The following is a 19,683-nucleotide window of genomic DNA, read 5'->3' as shown; positions in this document are numbered from 1 at the left end:
TCCTTGAGAGCTTCAGGTGGCATATATAGGGGTCTTCCTCATTTTATCTCCACAACCACCACCTTGTGAGGAGTGCAACTATCCAAAGTCACCCTATACACCCCAAGGCCGTATTGGGCTCTTGATCATAAGTCTCCTCAAACCAACATTTAACCACTCTTCTCCACAAAAATGCCCAGATGTCACATCTGAAGGCTGCATCACATTACACAAGGCCCAAAGCATCATCAATGGTCACCTCAAATTTTGGAATAACCTTGACTCCATCGGTATGTATGTTAAAAAGTATGCTCAAACTTTTCTATTTTGTGTTTGAAAGGTGTGATTATGCCACTGTTAAAAGCTTGTCTTTCCTTTAAGAATATGTTCTGAATTGTGCAGACTGCTACAGTTTACAACAGAAAGGTGCCATAAAATATTTTAAATAAGAAAATAAAAATCTGTAATCCTCATCTCTTATTTTTTTAAAAATCCCTACAAGCACATCAATTATTTTTATCATTGGTTATATTCATTTGTGCAAATCTCTGAGCAGAAAGGCCTAATACAGATGTGCATCTCAGTGTGTTTGTTCATCTTTATTTTTCCCTACTCTTTTCCCTCTCTGTTTATTTCTGTTGTTTTGTTAACCTCAATACAAAATAATATAATAAAAATAACGATGTCTGGGGAAACAAGAAATTTGACATACCACCATGGAACAACACGATGGAGATTTTAATACCAAGTAATATAGCTTAAGAATGAAACCTTTACTATACAACAAATGATGTATGTTTTTCCTTAATTTTTTCATTTTATTTCCAATGTTATATTTAATTTTGAAGAAAAGTCAAATAATCATAATACTTGTAACATTACTATCCAAAACTATAATTAATAGTGATAGAATACCCATTTTTCTCATATCTATATTTAACACTCTAAGGCAACTAAATAATAGAATATTAGAAATCTATTATATAAATATCATTGTATTGAAACATATTGTACCAAAACTGAGAAGTTAAAGCAATAGATGGTCTATATGTCTAATAATATGTTAAAGGACTGAGTTAGTTCTGTATTAACACTTTATGGATATATTTTTAGTTTCTACAAATGTCATTCATTTAATCACTATTTTGCATATTCTTTTCTGATTTTATTAGCACTGTTCTATTTCTATTTCGATATAAAGGAATCTGACATCCCTAGCAATGGCTAAGATTAAAACTCATTTTGAGTAAAAAAGTAAGGCTGATCCAACTCCCTGCTAGAAACATAGCTTGAGTCACAACTCCCTTGAAATTACTGCTGGCAGAATCTTTTGCTCAAGTTAGCTATAGTGCCTCCAGGGTAAAATGATTTTAAAATGGTAATCCAGGTTCAGTTTTCAATCACAGTATTCATGGATGGATTTAAAGTGGCTTTTACTAGGTCGGCTATCCAAGCATCTGCTTTGCAAGAAAAAGCTCTGCCTGAGCCCCCATTGAGTCCTTCAACTGCATCCAATAAACACAGGGATAAGAGTGAACTAATAGACTTGGTGTGCTTGGATCTTCTAAAGAGTTTTGGCAAACAACCTCAGCAAAGAACCCCGAACAAACGGGGCAGACAGTGGATAAGCAGGTTTTATGTCGATCAGTTACTGGTTAAACACCAGGAAACAGGCAGCATGAATACTCTACGGGCAGAAAGGCAGGATATAAACGGTGCATATAAATAAACGAAGAAACAGATGACTCTCACATTTATTCCCCAAAGATCTTTATTAGGACTGCTGTTTTCTAAATGATCTGGAATCAGGTGGGAACATGAAGGTAGTCGAGTTTGCAGGTGACACCAAAAAGGCAGGGCGGTCAGCAGCATCCAAAAACAGACAGCCGTGATCTGAAAACGACAACTTGGGCCTGATGACATCATCATGCAAATCTTGCAATTACATCCTTACATCATGACTGATGCAAGCAAACAGGTTGCAGGATTTGCCGGATGATGTGTTTCATTTGCCTCCCCTCATCCACAGCTTACAGATGCCTATAAGCATGGTTCATACAAAACAGACAGAACAAAGTCCACTGGATTCATCATGAACTGGAATAGCTTTAAAAATTATGGTTTTTTAAGGAGGATAAGACTACTTACATGGGGTTCAATGACTTCTAAAGGCAGATGGCATTTCCCTCAATATTTAAACTGCAGATGTTTTGAAAAGGGGTACACTCATATTACAAAATATATATCCAAAGATAAATCACAAGTATTTAAATAGGCAGGCAATGTGACATATCTGAGATGAGCTGAGATCTTCATATTCTGTGTTTTCCTTTTATAAGGTCTAAGCCTTCTTATGATGCAACTGATGTCACACAAAAGAAAAGCTGCGTTCAATGAAAGAGCAGAAGAAGGTATGGGAAAGGAACACCTTGACAGTTAAACTAGAAGAAGCAGGGATCAAATCTATTAACATACAGGATTATGGAGTTTGTGATATATTAAAGTAAGATCTTTCTTCTTCATACCTGTGTATTCCGGTGGACAAAGGCAAGTGTAGTTGTTTACTCCATCTACACAAGTGGAATTGTTTTCACAATCATTATCTTCACAATCATCAATATTCACTTCGCAGTTTTCACCTTCAAATCCATCTGCACAGGCGCACCTATACAAGAAAATACACCAACTTTTCAAACAAAAGAATCTTACATAGGATGTTTGAAATGCATACGTAGATAACAATTTTTTGTTGTGATACTCTACAGACTTAGATTTTAAATAACAGTGGAGAATTCCAGGCCTGGGATAAAAACAACAACAGTCCTATGAATTAAGTTATGTTAAGCATTTGGCGATGTTTAATTTTTTCCTCTCCTGCTTTGCTTGGACCAATAAAAGTTGTAGGTACAGTTTTGCAGTAGGGCTCACATAAATGAATACTCCTTTAATAAAATAGGCACAAAAAAACAACTGAATGAAGACACTTTCCAAATGTTTGTATTAGATTTGTAGATAGATAATTTCTTGGATCCATAAGTATTTAGTCATGTAAATCAGCATATGCAATTTTCCAGTTCAGATGCAGAATCTAGAATAAGGTCCTATTCGTTCAGCTTTTTGGGGATTTATTTTTACCTAAAAATTCCTTATGCTGGCCTTAAGGGCCATAAATGGGCAATAAATGGGAAGTTAAACCATTGTATTTAAAATAATGCAACATTAAATAAAGAAAACAAAACAATGTCAATTCACATTAGAAAAAAGTTTAAAAACAACAACCGTAAAGGGGGGGGGAGTTAATTAACTTAATTAATTAATTAACTTAATTCTGGATGATGTTCCAGAAAGCATAGGCATTAGAACAAAATTCAGCTGTTTCAGGAAAGGCATTAGATTTCCTATTGTGCAATCCAGAAGCATCTCAATCCATCACAAGTGAGTTGCTCTCATCAATTATCATCTGCCTAACTACCGAAAAAGCAGTAGCACTGGAGCAGCTTTATGTGTGAGGAAACAGTTCTTTATCTATCTAGGTTCAAAGTCACTTAAGAATTTTGAAGATAAGCAACTGGACTTGGAAACAGACAATAAACAGTGCAGTACTGTAGTTAGAGAAACATCAATTTATATTCTCTTTGGATGGTCCCCCTCCTTCGCTAGGCTTGGACAGCCTTCCAGCGCTCAATAGTAGTTTCCTCCACTCGGGAAACATCTCTACTGATGAGCCAATTTGAACAGGTAACTGGAGCCAATGATATGGCTCTATTTAATGAGCTTCCCAGAATGCAGTTCTGATCTTGGGGGGAGGGGGGAGTGCCACTCCATTCAGTTGCAATCCCACTTGTGATGTGCAAAAATCACCCAATCCAATTCAAGGATGCAAACGAGTTCAGGAAAGGGTAGAGTCCCCACTGGGACACTAGAGGATCATCTAATCTGAGTTAATGCAGGGATATTGAATGAAACTGGAAGAAGGAGAGGGGGAAGGAGAAGGAGAAGTCCATTCTTCATAAAAAGGCTACAATATTTTTTGTTTTAATCCAATACTATCTAAGCTATTTCTCCAATTAATATAACTGAGATAATATGCCTTTCTTATTTTCCCCCTACTTGTGGTCATCAACTTGTAACAAACAGGAAAACAGTTTCCCACTTCAGGGTTTGATGTGGTAAGCCAAGAAGAGCAAGGGCCAAACAACCAGGTTACACTTCCCATGTTTTAAGAGTCACCTCTGACTCCTACAGTGGAGTTAAAGCTTTGGAAGAAGGATCAGCTATTTCTAGCAGAGAAAGGCAGGAGAGTTAGAACCAAAATCAACCTAGGAAAGAAAAGGAATGGGTTTATGGGGGCTCCAAACAAGCAAGGAAAAGCTCTCGTTGAAAAGGAGAAATTTGGATTCCAACAAAGGATTCCCCATCTCTGCCTCTAATACCTAAACTGGACATCTGATTGCCAAAGTGTCTTTTTCAGCAGCATTAGTGCCATTTTGATATCTTTATTTTAGAGGGCTGCTAAACATATGACAGGAATCTTTCAAGTTTAAATATGCTGTAACGGAACTACTCTAAGAGTTAGAGAATTACCAAATTACTGAAAATTGGAAGGCAAATAGGGGCATTTTGAGTGTAATGGAATGAAAGTACCCTGTGAATGCCTTACTCATTTATGAATTTCAAAGGTTATTGTCTGCTATGAAGCAAATGTATGCAGAAGCATGTGGGAAGGAGAAAGACAGAGTCAGAAGGAAGGATTACTTAACAAATTTAGCTTCTCTGGGATATAATTTACTATATTAATTATTGCACTGCAATAATTATTTATTCATGCTCGCCTCAATTGGAAATCAGCGACTATCCATTTATGGCAATCAGCTTAACTGTTTTTCAGAATATATGTCTTAATTTGTCTCATGGAAACCTCTCCACCACAAGTATTCTGGAGTGCTTCTTATTCATTTTATTCCTGTAAAGTTGTGATTAAAACAGCAATTTATCATATTAAACTGTTTGAAATTAATTTCAAAAAGAAAGCAATCCAGCCGTTGCCTGTAATTTGGGTGTAAAAAAGAAAGTTAATTGCTTATTAAATAGGGGGAATCAAAAACGTTTCTAACAAGCCAGATGAATTTTTATTTAGGATTATGGGATCCATTTATTACAGTTCTTAGTTCCATAATTTAAGAGGTACATCTGGAGGCCTGTATTCTGTGGTTAAATAACCCTAGATTAAAAATGCTCACAGCATGTTTACCCACCAGCGTGCTGGTCTGGCAATACATCATTAATTTTGTGTTTCACTGGGATTTACATCTGATCACTTCCAAGCTGCTGATTTGAGGCAAAGAAAAACAGCTGAATTGTGAGGCTTTTCAACAGGGATCTAGCTGGCTATTAATTAGGATAATAGAAGCAACATCATCTTATCTTGCTCCATTATGCCTTGACTAATAACAACATATTTAAAGCAAAAAAAGTTTCAAAGCACATTAAGCTCATTGATGTTTGTACAAAAGACTTACAAATCAATATACATTACCTATTCAATAACAGATGAACAGTGTTCACAGATTCTGTGCCTTGGTGGATGACTTCCCTTCTGTATTTCCACAGTATTAAAAAAAAAAAAACACTCACCAAAATCCATCCTTTTCATCTTCTTTTAAGTGACAAGTCCCCCCTTGTTTACAAGGATTGCTGATACAGGCATGGATTGGAACCTCACAGTCTTGACCCTAAGGGTAAATGAACAAAACAGTCATGTTGTATAGAAAAAGGAGAATTTGGGTTTTCTTTTCAAATGGTAACATGTTGTAGATTCCACCCCACGACCCATCATTCCTGCTAACACAACCCTCTGTCCATAATAGAACCACAGCACACTGAAGACCCAGTTTCAGGGCCAGAAAAGTGACCTGTTTCTGACTGAGAACCTGAAATATCACTGTCAGCCAAAGTAAACAGAACCAGGCATTATGAACCAATGGAATGATTCACTCTGCAAAGTGACTCAAATAAAAGATACAAGGAACACATAAAGAATGCAGTTTTTAATGTTATCTATACCTTGAAACCATAAGGGCAGGAACATCTGTAGAAATCAACTGGGTCACTGTTACAAGTTCCATCATTTTTGCAGGGGTTGGATAAACAGGGGCTACATTTGGCAAGAATAGAGACATCCACCGGACCTTCAAATAAGCACAGATTCTTTGTTACAACAGCAAGCCTGTCATGACTGATTATCATCTCAGCTAGAGTGTATCAGATTTGATCTTCTTCCAAGCTTTTGAGGCTATCCTAGTTAACACAGATGCCACGTGAGATATCCTCATGGCTATGCTTGGGTACTTCTACTATGGGAAACAAGTTAGTGTCAGGATAAGCTGACCAGTGTTCCAAGAAAAAATGTTTTGTTGAGTGTAAGCAAGGACAAAGGATTCAGGTACACCTGACAATGTTGCTTAGTTGCATAGGGCTGTTAAAAATCACTATTTCCCAGATCAAAATTTTTTGCACATCTATAATTTGGAATTTTGTTGTGTTTCTCAATTTCACTTTGCTTTAACTGGTTTCTTTCTTTCCTATTTACCTCTCAGATTTAAATAATTTCCTTTGGATGTCCTTTTATGACAAGTGTCACATAGACAGTTTTGTAAAGTAATTCCAAACTGTTAAGGGTTATGTGAATGAGAATTCTTATCTAGTTGTTGTGGGCCACTAATCAGCGTTGGGAGTTGGATGGCATACAAATTTGTCACTCAATCAATCAATCAATCAATCAATCACTCACTCACTCACTCACTCACTCACTCACTCAATCAATCAGACACTACATATTTGTAGAGCATTTATTTGCTACTATAATTGGTTCTCCTCTTCATGGATCACTGCCGTGTCGTGGAGAAGGGGCTTGCGTAACTCAATGAAGCCATGAGCTATGCCATGCAGGGCCACCAAGACGGACAGGTCATGATGGAGAGTTCTGACAAAATGTGGTCCACTGGAGAAGGAAATGGCAACCCACTCCAGTATCCTTGCCAAGAAAACCCCATGGACAATGTCAAAAGGCTAAAAGATATGACGCCAGAAGATGAGCCCCTCAGGCCTGAAGGTGTCCAATATGCTACTGGGAAAGAGTGGAGGGCAATTCCAAGTGGCTCCAGAAAGAGTGAAGTGGCTGGGCCAAAGCCAAAAGGACGTTCAGCTGTGGATGTATCTGGAAGTGAAAAGAAGGTCCGATGCTGTAAAGAACAATATTGTATAGGAACCTGGAATGTAAGATCTCTGAACCAAGACAAGCTGGATGTGGTCAAACATGAGATGACAAGGTCGAACATCAACATCCTGGGAATCAGCAAATTAAAATGGATGGGAATGGGTGAATTTAATTCAGGTGACCATTATATCTACTACTGTGGGCAAGAAACCCTTAGAAGAAATGGAGTAGCCATCATAGTCAATAAGAGAATGGGAAAGGCAGTAATGGCGTACAACCTCAAAAACAACAGAATGATCTCAGTGTGAATCCAAAGCAAACCATTCAACATCACAGTAATCCAAGTCTATGCCCCAACCACTGATGCCAAAGAAGCTGAAGTTGGCTGGTTCTATGAAGACCTACAACACCTTCTAGAACTAGCACCAAAAAAGATGTCCTTTTCATCATAGAGAATTGGAATGCTAAAGTAGGAAGTCAAGAAATAATCAGAGTAACAGGCAAGTTTGGCCTTGGAGTACAAAATGAAGCAGGGCAAAGGTTAATAGAGTTCTGTCGAGAGTAAAAGAGGGTCATAGCAAACACTCTTTCCCAACAACACAAGAGACGACTCTACACATGGACATCACCAGATGGTCAATACCAAAACCAGACTGATTATGTACTGTGCAGCCAAAGCTGGAGAAGCTCTATACAGACAGCAAAAACAAGACCAGGAGCTGACTGTGGCTCAGATCATGAGCTTCTTACTGCAAAATTTAGGCTTAAATTGAAGAACATAAGGAAAACCACTAGACCGCTAAGGTATGACTTAGATCATATTCCTTGTGAGTACACAGTGAAGGGGATTAGATTTGGAAGACAGAGTGCCTGAAAAACTATGGACGGAGGTCCGTAACATTGTACAGGAAGCAGCAACTAAAACCATCCCAGAGAAAAAGAAATGCAAGGAAGCGAAATGGCTGTCTGATGAGGCATTACAAATAGCTGTGGAAAGAAGGAATGCGAAAAGCAAGGGTGAAAGGGAAAGATGCAGATTTCCAGAGAATAGCAAGGAGAGATAAGAAGGCCTTCTTAAATGAACAATGCAAAGAAATCGAGGAAAACAATAGAATGGGGAAGACTAGAGATCTCTTCAAGAAAATTGGAGATATCAAAGGAACATTTAGTGCAAAGATGGGCATGATAAAGGACAAAAAAGGCAGGGACCTAACAGAAGCAGAAGAGATTAAGAAGAGGTCACAGGAATACACAGAAGAACTCTACAAGAAAGATCTTAATGTCCCTGATGTCCACACTGGTGTGGTCACTGACCTTGAGCCAGACATTCTAGAGAGCGAAGTCAAGTGGGCCCTAGGAAGCATTACTAACAACAAAGCTAGCGGAGATGACAGTATTCCAGCTGAGATATTTAAACAACTAAAAGATGATGCTGTTAAAGTGCTGCACTCAATATGCCAACAAGTTTGGAAAATGCCACACTGGCCACGGGATTGGAAAAGGTCAGTTTACGTTTCAATTCCAAAGAAGGGCAATGCCAAAGAATGCTCAAACTATCACACAATTGCGCTCATTTCACATGCTAGCAAGATTATGCTCAAAATCCTACAAGCTAGGCTTCAGCAGTACGTGAACCGAGAACTACCGGATGTACAAGCTGGGTTTCGAAGAGGCAGAGGAACTAGAGGTCAAGTTGCCAATATTTGCTGGATCACAGAGAAAGCACGAGAGTTCCAGAAAAACATCTACTTCTGCTTCATTGACTATGCAAAAGCCTTTGATTGTGTGGATCACAACAAACTCTGGCAAATTCTTAAAGAGATGGGGGTACCAGACCATCTTACCTGTCTCCTGAGAAATCTGTAGGTGGGCCAAGAAGCAACAGTTAGAACTGGTCACGGAACAACCAATTGGTTCAAAATAGGAAAAGGAGTACGACAGGGCTGGATACTGTCACCCTGCTTATTTAACTTATATGCAGAGTACATCATGAGAAATGCCAGGCTGGAAGAATCACAAGCCAGAATGAAGATTGCAGGGAGAAATATCAACAGCCTTAGATATGCAGATGATACCACCCTAATGGCAGAAAGTGAAGAAGAACTAAAGAGCCTCTTGATGAGGGTAAAAGAGGAGAGTGCCAAAGCTGGCTTGAAACTCAACATTAAAAAAACTAAGATCATGGCATCTGGACCCATCAATTCCTGACAAATAGAAGGGGTAGAAATGGAAGCAATCACAGACTTTATTTATATGGGCTCCAAGATCACCACAGATGGAGACTGTAGCCATGAAATTAAAAGATGCTTGCTTCTTGGGAGGGAAGCTATGGCAAACCTGGACAGCATATTAAAAAGCAGAAACATCATCTTGCTGACAAAGATCCGCATAATCAAAACTATGGTTTTTCCAGTAACTGTCAGGTTCAGCCGGTGCGGCATGGCTAGTTTTGCCCAGCCACGCTGAGTCAGTTCTACTGCCCGCTTGCAAGCAGGGGAAAAAAGGAAGTGAAAGCTGTGGCTGATTAACGAGCCACCTGGGACCACTTAACAAAAAACCGCAGAGTGGATGTTTTGTATCAACGGTGATTAGCCGCGAGCGCCGAGACAAAGGGCTGAGGCGCAGCTCGCGGAAATGCGATCAGCGCGCAATTGGAAAACCCTGGCTTTGCGTGCAACTGAAAGAACCAAGAGGAACCACAACCACGCCGGCGGGGCAGAGCAATCAAGGGACAATAAGAACTGGGCTGAACCTGCCATTCGAGCAAAAGGGGGGATTACTGGGGCAATCTGTAATCTGCAATCTGTAATATGTAACATAGCAACGGGGCAAAGCGCGGGAAGGGGAGAACTATGAATTGTATCACAAGATGTGCCAAGCCAGTCCTGGCTTTGTTTGTAACTACTGCGTTATGCTTGAGTAAACTTCTTTGTTGAACACACGTGTCACGAGAGTTTCTCTAGACGAACGGGGTAAACCTTGCAGTAGCAATGTATGGCTGTGAGAGCTGGACCATAAGGAAGGCTGAGTGCTGAAGAATCGATGCCTTTGAAATGTGGTGCTGGAGAAGACTCTTAAGAGTCCTCTGGACTGCTAGGAGGTTGAACCAGTCAATCTTAGAGGAAATCAACCCTGACTGCTCATTGGAAGGATTGATAATGAAGCTCAAGCTCAGATACTGTGGTCACCTAATGCGAACAGAGAACTCTTTGGAAAAGACCCTGATGCTGGGAAAGATTGAAGGCAAAAGGAGAAGGGGACGGCAGAGGATGAGATGGTTAGATAGCATCACTGAAGCAATGAGCATGAAACTGAGCAAACTCTGGGAGGCAGTGAAGGACAGGAAGGCCTGGCGCAATATGGTTCATGGGGTCACGAAGAGTCGGACACAACTCAACATACATTGGTTAACAACAACAACATAATTGGTTCTATTATGTATTTGTGAGAATAAGGGAGAAAGAATAAAGAAGATAAAAATGTCAAACTCTAAAGCCTAACGTATTTGATGTGTCCTATTACTGGTTGTTTTGGTAAAGCATTTAACTTAGTATTTCTTCAACTTTACATGAAGAAGTTCAAAGAACCCAGAGTAATTCTGAGTAATTCTGAAACTCATCTGAGAAAGCATTCTTCCATAAAGGAATATTTTTGCTAGTGAACAGTAGTTACAATGTATCTACATGCATTTTAAATGTATCTACATGCATTTTATTAATCAAGTGAGCCACATAATTTGCTTCAAATTCTGCATAATGGTGGTTATGAAAGAAGCTAGCTAGGGTAAATGTAAAGTATCTGTTGATATGTTTCTTAACAGCCACTAAAGAAAGAATTTACTTTGCCACAGGGAGAGAGTGCAAAATCCCACTGCCCACCTTCTATGGTAGTTTAATGCATATTTTATTCTGCTAAAGAGGTGGTCAAATGAATCTGAATAACATGCAAAACATTCATAAAACTGTTGTATCAGTTTTCCATAAATCCATGTTCCAATTTGTCCTCAATCATGACAAGGTGGGAATTTTTAATGGTTATATGATAAATATGCCTCTCCCTATGGTTTTTATTTAAAAAAAAAAGAAAGTTCTTTGTCCCCCGTTTTAATAATTACATTTCTTTTCTTTAATGTAAATGGTATTACAGGTCAACAATGTTCACAGAGTTAAAAAAAACATTTTATGCATCTTTTTAAATATAGGATTGCCATATAAATATCTATTTTAGTCTGCTGTTGGAAAAATAATAAGTCTTGTGGCATCTTAATGACTGATAAACGCATTATGGCTTAACATTTGATTTCCAAACTCCTTCCCAATTTCAAACTATCTTTCAAAAGCGCAGCTACACAATAGTGGTTGTAGGGTGGGAGATGGGGGCACTGTAAAAAGAGAAGTCAGAAGAAAATGAGACATGAAAAAAGTGCAGAGTGATACTACATCATGAACAGCAGCTATTTTCAAAACAGTTTGTAGGAACAGAGGCATTTTTCCCCTGATGAATGTACTAACATAGGTCTTGTAATAATGGATTCATAGAGATCTGGATAAAGCAGCTTTATCAATAGCTATGGAAATAGGACTTTGGCTGACACATGGCGGAGGAGGAGGAAGACAGAAATGAGAAATTACCCCATAGTGTCTTGCCAGATACCCTAAAGCATAGACAGCATTTTTTGCTTTTCAGGAATATCTGTTATTTACATAGGATGCCCAAGGCAGGTAACAAACCCAGACACGTTGAAAATCTTTCACTTGGATTTTTCTTCAAGGCATGGAAAGTCACAACATCAGGCTTTCTTAAAGCAAAGGACAGGTGATGTTTCACTCAGTTCTCTCCTGCAGTAACAAGGCCTGCCCTCTCAATAATTACCACTTAGACTGTTGCCTCGTTTCACCCAACGGTAGGGCCCAGAGATAATTCTTTTCTTCAGGGCACAATACTATAATTATCTCAACCAGAATTCAGAACATTATTATAATAATCTAACAGTGGCATGGACTTCTGTGACAAGACATATGTGATCAAATGGTGATCATTTGGGGTGATGCAGTGTTGTTACCACCACCATCACCATGTAAAAACTGCCACCTAAAACATCTAAATTGTTTGTAAAGTGAAAGCCTAAGGTAGAACGAGCACCCTTAGTATCTCCCTTTCTCATAGTCTTAGGTCTCTGTTGATCAAATCTTAGTTTGAGATTAGAGTAAAAATTAGTTTGCCCATAATGGCAAGAAAGGCAGTCTTAGAAATGCCCAGTGCAGATATCCTGAGAAAGGGAGCTATGATCTCTGCCAGTCACACAATGTAGCATGGATGTGATTCGTTCTTCTTGTTTCTGACACTGTTATGAAATTGGGGTGACCATACATCAACATTTGGCAGGATGTGGGTGTGCGAATATGCTATGACCCTGAGATTTTTTTTTTTAAATAATCACTGTCATGTTGAACCATAAAATAAGTTACTCAAAACCCATAGTTGGGCAATCGGACCAAACAAAAATGGGGCAAAAATGTGTAAACATTTAAGTTTCCCAAATGCAATGTCCGGATTACAAGGTCCTAAACCAGAATTCACAATTCAAGCACTTCAAGTGCAAATGTGTATTTTTTAAACTGCAATTACAGTGTTAAAGATGCAAAGGATGTTTTCTTTGTTTAAAAATCTTTTAACTCCCATCAATATATGTGATAGTACATGCCAGACACTGTTTTCCTATAAATTATTTTACCAGAAAGGGGAAAACCTTAATATAGACACTTCTTTTAATATTACTGATGGTGGAATATTCTATAATTTTTACTAGTTTTTAATCAGTAGGGCCTTCTGGGGAGAAATTTGGCCCTGATGATATATTGCAACAGCCACTTTTTTAAAACTGATGGAAGATAATAGACAACTTTCATCCTTGTTGGCCAACACAAAAACTAAAGCTCTAAAGTATTGAAATGAGCAATGCCAAAATGGCTTTTACTTCATGACCTCTGTTTTCCCTGTACTGATTTGGCTTGTTACAGGATCAACTGCTATTAAGAGTGATACATTTTAAGCCCTAACTTTGGCCTAGAAAATTTTCTTCAGCTGAAGTGTGAGTAGCAGAACAGATAAAGCTAGATGAGAAGATAAGGGTTAATGTAATTATTCATTTTTCTTGGTTCTGCCATAAGATTACATTTTGTATAGAGGAAATGTTTTTGAAAGATTTGTGTGAACCTTTAATTATGATGTCTGAACTTTGCATTAAAAAAAACCCTGCTCACTTTATCTGAACAAATGGAACATCTCAAGCAACTAGACAATGGGAAGAAGTATTATTTCAAAATATTTTGCTAGCTGATTCTGAAAGAAATTAATGTTCTATATTTTATATATCATTTCAGTTGGATTACTTTTTCCACGCAAGGAACAAAGAGAAGCACAATGAACTCCTGCTACATAAGGAAAAGTTTGCTATGTGTGGGAAAAGTCCACACTCAAACTCACTCATAACTCATATTCCTGCCCCCCCAAAAAGTAAATTTTGCATTGCCTTCACTCATAAACCTCTGGATAATGGCCAAAACACTTCACATTTAAGTAAAATCTGAACAAAAAACAAAAAACTGAACAATGTTTGGAACCTGTGATTTTTAGTAATTAGTAATTTTAAAAGAAGTTGTGTCTATATTAAGGTTTTCCCCTTTCTGGTAAAATAATTTATAGGAAAACAGTGTCTGGCATGTGATTAAGTAGCAAGTGATAAATGCAACAGAATGGAATGGAAAGGAAAGGAGGTAGATTTGATAAAAAATAAATATTATAGAAATTGGCTAGGCTTAACATGTAAAAACAACAAAGAATGTTGGAGTCTACCTTAAAGTCTACCAAATTTATTATGGAATCTGTAAATCTGTTCTAAAGGAGCTGTGTAAACAGCAAATGTATATTTAAAGTCTTTTGAAGGAGGGAAGGGGGATATCTAACTGTAAGACATTCTCAACTTTATGGATAACAAGATGCAAATGAAATAAAAATAGTGGTCCTGAAGAGTGACATAGGAAAAAATAAAGGGGGAGGTAATACGATCTTTCACAGGGAAGAAACAAGTAGAAAAGGCAGAAAAGATAAATTTCAGGGCCAGAATGGGAGCTAAAGACAACGGTAGAGTTCATGCTTGAAAGGCAAAAGAAATAACTGGATCTCTGATAGCTATAAACAAGATTCAAGAATAAATAATTCAACTTTCACCAAGTTCAACTTTTGAGGGCAGAGAAAGAGCTGGAATTATTATAAGTAATGAACCTGAAGGTATTTAACAGAACAAGTGATGACTGGAAGGCCTTCACACATTCAATGATTTCATTTATACTTTGTATTTCTTCTGGCTGCTAAAGATGGTGTGGGTTGTTGTTCCTCAGCTCCCATTTTATCTTCACATCAACACTATGAGGGAAATTAATCCGAGACGGAGTAATTCATTAGTAAGCCTTATGACTGAAGCAGAAGTTGAACATAGATTAACATGCTAATTAGGATTCCATAAAGGTTCTCCATATAAAGTGAATAAAATGAAGAACTAAAGATGGAATTTATGCTTGTCTTTGACAGTAATAAAGATTTGATTTGAACGATGGAATTGTGCAGAACCCCTATTAAAAAAAACAAAATAAATTTTAAAAAACAAAGAAATGCAGTTACATAATTGAAGGACAATGATTTAGAAGGCGAGAAAAATCAGCGATGATGAGGAGAGAATATTCAGCATTATTCAAGGTGAAAACAGGTTGAAAGGAAGTCATGTGCCCTTAAAGAAAATGTTAATTCAAATGTTTAAAATTTTGGCGATTGGTTTTTCCTTTCACTCCTCCTATCATCTTGGTTGTTCTCCTTTGAACACCCATTTTTTAAAAATGTCCTTCCTAAAATATAAGGGTTGAGAAGTTCTAGCCTCTTTCTGTCATCTATTATTATTTGATAACTTAGTCAAAAGGTCTATTTACTTCCTGAGTCATTTCCTAAGCTGCCTCCATTTTTTCCTTCCTGGAATTCCTTATTGCAATTTTATTTCCACTATTTTATTTTTCAGCAGTTACCAACCTTCCTGCACTCCTTCGATTTGAGGATTTTTTTCCATGGGATTCCACCTAGTACTTATCTGACCTTGAAACTAGCAACCCTTAAATTTAGAGTGCATGTAAACTATGCTCTCATTTCTCTAATATCTTGAACCCCAAGATGATCTGGTTATTTCCTCCCAAGGTATCCACTGTTTCTAACTTTTCAACCAGCCTTTCTAAATTTGTCAAGGAGGGCAGATTCCTGTGTCTCTTTCCTAACCTTCTGAAAAATGGAACAGCTGGCAAGAGAACTGAGGAGTTCTGGGGATCTTGCAGTCTTGGCTGAATTCGTTTTCCAACAGATGTCCAAGTAACTTACAGTAAATCTTCCATTATTACAATGTCTCTCTTCATTGAAAGTTCTGTAATTTGGACCAGGAGGACATTATCCAGACCTTCTGCCTGGCTTCGTGGACTATAGCATACCCTCACAATAACATTTTTGTTGTTCTCCTTTCCTTGTATTCGCACCCAAATGCTCTCAAATATAACCTTTTGTTCAAATTCCTGGATATTAATACTAATGCTCAAACTATCGCACAATTGCACTCATTTCACATGCTAGCAAGGTTATGCTCAAAATCCTACAAGCTAGGCTTCAGCAATACATGAACCGAGAACTACCGGATGTACAAGCTGGGTTTCGAAGAGGCAGAGGAACTAGAGATCAAATCGCCAACATTCGCTGGATCATGGAGAAAGCACGAGAGTTCCAGAAAAATATCTACTTCTGCTTCATTGACTATGCAAAAGCCTTTGATTGTGTGGATCACAACAAACTCTGGCAAATTCTTAAAGAGATGGGAGTACCAGACCACCTTACCTGTCTCCTGAGAAATCTGTATGCGGGCCAAGAAGCAACAGTTAGAACCGGTCATGGAACAACCGATTGGTTCAAAATAGGGAAAGGTGTACGACAAGACTGGATACTGTCACCCTGCTTATTTAACCTATATGCAGAGTACATCATGAGAAATGCCAGGCTGGAAGAATCACAAGCCGGAATTAAGATTGCAGGGAGAATCATCAACAACCTCAGATATGCAGATGATACCACCCTAATGGCAGAAAGTGAAGAAGAACTAAAGAGCCTCTTGATGAGGGTGAAAGAGGAGAGTGCAAAAGCTGGCTTGAAACTCAACATTAAAAAAACTAAGATCATGGCATCTGGACCCATCAATTCCTGGCAAATAGAAGGGGTAGAAATGGAAGCTGTAACAGACTTCATTTATTTGGGCTCCAAGATCACCGCAGACGGAGACTGCAGCCATGAAATTAAAAGACGCTTGCTCCTTGGGAGGAAAGCTATGGCAAGCCTAGATAGCATATTAAAAAGCAGAGACGTCACCTTGCCTACAAAGATCCGCATAGTCAAAGCTATGGTTTTTCCAGTAGTAATGTATGGCTGTGAGAGCTGGAGCATAAAGAAGGCTGAGCGCCGAAGAATTGATGCCTTTGAACTGTGGTGCTGGAGAAGACTCTTGAGAGTCCCCTGGACTGCTAGGAGGTCAAACTAGTCAATCTTAAAGGAAATCAACCCTGACTGCTCATTGGAAGGATCGATAATGAAGCTCAAGCTCAGATACTTTGGGCACCTAATGCGAAGATAGACCTCTTTGGAGAAGACCCTGATGCTGGGAAAGATTGAAGGCAAAAGGAGAAGAGGACGGCAGAGATGGTTAGATAGCATCACTGAAGCAATGAGCATGAAACTGAGCAAACTCAGGGAGGCAGTGAAGGACAGGAAGGCCTGGCGCAATATGGTTCATGGGGTCACGAAGAGTCGGACACGACTTAACGACTAAACAACAACAACAACATTTCCTTCATATTTAATGTAATTCCTGTTCTTCCCTTTTGTCTGGCTTATTTCTTTTTAACAAGTTATACCCTTCAATCTTTGCTTTCCAATTATGAGTTTCACCCCGCCAGGTTTCAGCAACACCTAATAAATGATATTTGCCTTCCTGCATTACAATGTTTGGTTCTTCCTGATTGTTCCTCTGACTCTGCGTATTGTTCCTTCCCATCATATTGGTCATCATACTGGGTGCCTCCCAGTCCTTGTCTTTGTCTTCACTGTTGCCTTATTTTCTGAGTTCCCTTACAATAGGGGTTAGTAAAAAGCTCTCCAGAACTAGTTTGCAAGATACCTTCCAAAAACTTTCTTCCTAGTTTTCATGAGGTATGGCACACTTTTTGGCAGGAGTCCCACAACTTGAAAATGTGTCCCATTATCAGAAGATTGAAATCATTCTTGTTAACAGCATCAATAGAGCCAGTTTTTTACTTCCAATATTCCTTTTCTTCCTGGTCCACACCTTTCAACAAGAAGCAGTGAAAAAAGTACCACCTGTGCCCCCAGTTCCTTCAGCTTTTAGTCCAACATTTCATAGTTCTCTGCAGTGTCCTCAAAGCTGCGTCATTTGTTTGAGGAGAAAGGAGTAGTTGTCAGTGGGTATTAAGAATTTTGGAAGCATTTTCATTATATCCTGAATGTGTGTCCCTGGAAGGCAGCAGCCTTCTCTTGACACACTGCCCAGCCAACAGGTTCCTCCTTCTCCAGTCACCTCCACCAATTACATCCTCCTTTTCAAGACAGAAGACAGGAATCCTTCTTTTTGTACTACCTGTAGAGTCCTCTTCCTCACTTCTTGAGGGTTGTAGCAGCTACTCTTTGCCAGGTGCCACAAACTTCATCAACTCTTGCCCTGTTCTTAACTCCAGAAACTATTCTGAAACTCCACGGAAGCTATTCTGAAGCTCTTCTTGATAGACTTGAACCTTTCTGTCATGTTCCCCCATCTCTTTATCCCCTGCTCTTGAAAGCCTCTTGGTACCACTGACCTCATGCAGGTGCTTTTCTGTGTTTATATCAACTTTTGTGTAAGTAAAAAAAAGGCTAGAGAAAGAATTTTAAGAATATGTTAAGAGAAAAAGACTCAACCTGGAGAAACATACACAGTACAACATTACTTTATAGGCAACAAAAGAGTTTTCCTAGCTTTCACAATTATTCAATAGAGTTAGAAAAGAGGTAGAAAAAAAGATGGAGATAACCTCTTAGACTGCCATTAAATAACAAGTTTCATGAATCAAATTTCAGCAAGGAAACAAGAGAACATAATGAAAGAGTAACAGGAGAGAAATACTTTCTGGCTAGATGTTAAAGGGAATATGAGCTGTGGAATGAATAGTGTTAGCAAATGGGAATCTTTTCCTTGGATCTAGTTCAGCCTCTTGGCTGAACCAATTTCTTCCACAATGTTTACAAAAGCAACATGCGATGTGAGTAGGTTCCTATATTCCAGATAAGTATCTGGATTATTTCCCACCGACAAACACGGGAGAATTGTATTTTGAATATTGGCCTAGGTAGGTTCTTATTCAGATGATGGTCCTTTCGCCATAAGTGAATGACTCACAAAGCAAGAACACTAAGCACATTAGAAAATAGGATGAATACGAAGACTAGGACTATGGTTAAATACGTGTATGTGAGAGAGAGAGGGAGAGAGAGAGAAACAGACAGACAAGCAGACAGAAACAGGAAAATGGTAAATCAATAACAATACAGTTTTGACTGGTCAAGAAATTGAAAGAAATTGGGACACAAATGATGAAGCTTTTAAGAATAACAAACGAAGGAAAAGCATTATGGAAGAATACAGAAGTTATGGCAGAATACATTAAGTTGGTAAGGTATATTAGATAGTTAAATTAATATGTGTAATATTATAGATGACATAATTTTCTTTAACCAAATAAAAGGTCACTTAGGATGCCAGGAGGTGCATAATTTCATCACCTAATAAAGAATCACATATAAGGAGCATCCAAGCTAGAATGGAAAATATAGCAGCATGTATATATCTGAAGGGAAAAAAAACCCTGCTTGAGTAAAGATACAGGAAAAATCGAAGGACCAGTTTGGGGTACTTTGCAATCTTACCTGGTGTAAATAAACCACAAGGCTTTGGAATCTCTGAAAGCAGGGCATGAGTTGTGAGATGCCAAAAGTAAAAGATCTGAAAACCTGCGAAACATCACACCTCAAAAGAATACTGTATAAGCGAATTGGGAAAATATTGAAGAAAAGAAGCTAGCACTGGTTTTTCACTCAGAGTATTTCTAATACAGCATTTTTATAGAATACTGTACTTTGGGAGAGAAACAAATGCATGTTCTTTAAACTAACTGTTTTATTTTCAGCTATACCACACCGTGCAAATACTGTCCCCGATTTTTCATTCTTAATTTTGGGCTTGCATGGAATTAACTCAGCTTGAATCCTTCAAAGTTATTAACTACGGATCAGCTAGTCAGTAATGCAATTCTTTCTCTAGGAAATGGCATTTATGCCTTAAATTGTTTGCTGCCTTGAATTAC

General features: G+C 38.4%; 1 protein-coding gene across 2 annotated transcripts in view; it reads right to left on the bottom strand.

The window, feature by feature from the left end:
* SLIT2 (slit guidance ligand 2) overlaps positions 1-19,683 on the bottom strand; it is a 245,792-nt gene that overhangs the window by 19,604 nt on the left and 206,505 nt on the right. For both annotated transcript variants that reach the window (XM_088131411.1, XM_088131412.1), the window contains exons 26-28: positions 6,043-6,167; positions 5,614-5,711; positions 2,505-2,644 (exon numbers count right to left, since the gene is read on the bottom strand). In XM_088131411.1, the coding sequence (XP_087987537.1) occupies positions 2,505-2,644; positions 5,614-5,711; positions 6,043-6,167 (363 nt within the window). The remainder of the gene's footprint in view (positions 1-2,504; positions 2,645-5,613; positions 5,712-6,042; positions 6,168-19,683) is intronic.

Source organism: Python bivittatus, unplaced genomic scaffold (genome assembly GCF_059951505.1).
Source record: "Python bivittatus isolate LINGU-HERP-01145 unplaced genomic scaffold, Pbiv_v1 ctg000960_np1212, whole genome shotgun sequence".
Taxonomy (NCBI): Eukaryota; Metazoa; Chordata; class Lepidosauria; order Squamata; family Pythonidae; genus Python; species Python bivittatus.
Note: the sequence above shows the minus strand (reverse complement) of the source record. Positions and strands in the feature narration are given on the sequence as shown.